Genomic DNA, 2,432 nt, shown 5'->3' with positions numbered 1-2,432 from the left:
TGTATGGGGATATATTAAATGGAAAAGTGGTAACAAATTTTAAACTTTAATTTTGACTTAATATTTTAAATAAATTTTAAGGTTTTATTTTTAATTATTTTTGTTTCGTTCTTTTCTGCCTCCTTCACGGTCTCTAGCTCGTGATAACCATAATCCCACCTCACCTGGCAACTTCTTTCCCATACAGCACAGAAAGTTGAATCTATGTTGCAGCAACATTGCAGCAACATAGATTCAACTTTCAACATTGCTGCAACGTTGCAGAGATATTGCTGCAACATCTGTGCTGTATGGGTTTAAATCCACACTATTTCCGAATTTTTCTATTAAAATATCTATAACAAAAAATTAGAAATCAAATGTGTTTATACATAAATTGTATAAGTCATATAAAAATTGATGTTAAAAAAATATATTTTACCTCTTAAACATATGTACGAATTAGTACTGCTAAAGTTTTTTAGCACTGTCCATTAATTATTTTTCCTGTTCCCGAATATTGTAATTCTACTGCCTTCGTCATTATTGAACTCATTACTTTAGCAATGCTTTCTTTCAAATTGGATTGTGTAATAATAAGTACACGGAACAAAGCCATCTGATAAAATTAAGAAAATTTTAAAAATTTTAAAAACTTTTGCAAATAGAACTACGATCTATTTACCAATGCTTCTTTGTTCTGTGGAGAATCCATTAATAAATTTTCTAATTGTAAAAAGTGATCCAGTGATATTGTTGATAGAGCAATTGTTAATGCTTCTTTTAACTTTTCGATGCTTCTTTCTGGTTGATAATTAGCATTTGATTGATTAATGATAATTGTATGTTTCACTTCGTTTATCTTCTTATCCAAATCGTACAAAATACTTCTTTTGACGGATAAAATTTGGTTTGTAAGTTCTTTCTGGAGCTGTTGAAATTTTTGGTCGATATAATCTGTCCCATCCACTGAAACTAAAAAAATAATTGATACATCAATTATTGAATATTAAATTAATCATTTGAACCCAAAATTGAAATATATGTAATAGAATTTTTAATGTTTACTCGGTTGTACGTTCAAAATCTCGGCTGTCGTCTCTTCATTTATAACTGGAAGCATTGCGATTGATGTTGAAGGAAGTACATTTTCTGCTGATGATATCTCTATAATAAAAATCTATATAAATAATACTGTATATTGCAATACAAAATATATAAATAGTACTGTATAGCGCAATATAAAGAAAAAATTCTAAAACTAAAAAATTAATGTACCTTGTTTTTTCTTTGTTTTTGTTTTGATAAAAGCTCGTGAAGAACTTGTCGAAGGAGATTCGTCAACGATTAAAAATGGCTTCACTGCATTTAACTGATTTTGCAGGGAATCTTTGCACAATATCATTACTGATTCTTCATTAATATTACACACGTCATCATCAGTACTTTTCACGTTGTCCGACTTCAGTGCTCTCTTCAACCTTCTTTTTCCTTGTTTTAAATCTTCTGATAAATCAATGAGAAAACTTGCAGTAATATTAGGTAAGTATAATATTTGATGTATCAACGAATTCTGTGCTTTAGGTTAACCGATTCCAAGCAGCAAACGCCAAGTTTCTACTTCGACGGAACACGCTACCTGATAAATGGCAAAGAGTTATCGATGCCAATGGGGAATATTTCAATGATAAAGTTCTTTTTGTTTATTTTTAAATACAGATCAAATTTTGTCAAGAACGCACAGAATTCATTGATATATCTAATAGATCATTATCAGTATTGTAACAGATACATTTTTAGATAGAAATACAGATGCACCTTTGAGATGAATAACTCGACACACATATAGATACTATAAGAAAATATCTAAATATACATGTATCTAGGTACTTTCTCATTTTCTCATAGTATTTATACGTATATCCAGTCACTCATCTCAAACTCATCTATATCTGTATGTAAAAATATATCTGTTACAATAATGATTATTATTAAATATCATTGTTTACTTGCATATGCAATAATAGTTATTGCATACGAATTCCAATGGTTTTCGGCGCTTTTCAACGAAAGAAGCCAGTTATCTAAATGATGATAATCAATTGAATCTGGATACAAACAAAAATATCCCTTCTGGTCAACTTCGTAGATCCAGGAAGAAGGAACCAAATCAATAATTTTCATCGAGTTTGAGTTCTCATCAGTAAATCCAACAACTGCATATTGTCCAAGACTATTATCTTGTTCACTGCTTATCTAATAACAAACAGAACATTTTGTAAGAAATGGAAATATTGAAGCATACGCCATCTGACAATACATCGTCAAATTTAGATGCGCAGTCGCTGAATAGAACTGTTCACGAGGAGAGGATATAAAAACCGCGTGCGAGCTACGGAAGGAGAGAGAGACCGTGGCTAGATCGAACCGATTATCAAGTATTAAGTAATTAA

General features: G+C 30.4%; 1 protein-coding gene across 1 annotated transcript; it reads right to left on the bottom strand.

Moving 5' to 3' along the window:
* Positions 1-460: 460 nt before the first annotated feature.
* On the bottom strand, positions 461-2,086 carry LOC116852605. Its single transcript, XM_032833123.1, has 5 exons — positions 1,989-2,086; positions 1,258-1,485; positions 1,048-1,146; positions 665-954; positions 461-598 (listed from the first exon to the last, which is right to left on the bottom strand). Exons 2-5 carry the CDS (start codon positions 1,382-1,384, stop codon positions 461-463), a joined length of 654 nt encoding a protein of 217 aa, XP_032689014.1. The 5' UTR covers positions 1,385-1,485; positions 1,989-2,086.
* Between the last annotated feature and the right edge of the window lie 346 nt (positions 2,087-2,432).

The sequence above is a fragment of the Odontomachus brunneus genome, unplaced genomic scaffold (genome assembly GCF_010583005.1).
Source record: "Odontomachus brunneus isolate Ranch 3 - 2012 unplaced genomic scaffold, Obru_v1 Obru_scaffold_239, whole genome shotgun sequence".
Classification (NCBI taxonomy): Eukaryota; Metazoa; Arthropoda; class Insecta; order Hymenoptera; family Formicidae; genus Odontomachus; species Odontomachus brunneus.
The sequence above is the reverse complement of the archived record's forward strand: the minus strand, read 5'-3'. Positions and strand labels throughout refer to the sequence as shown.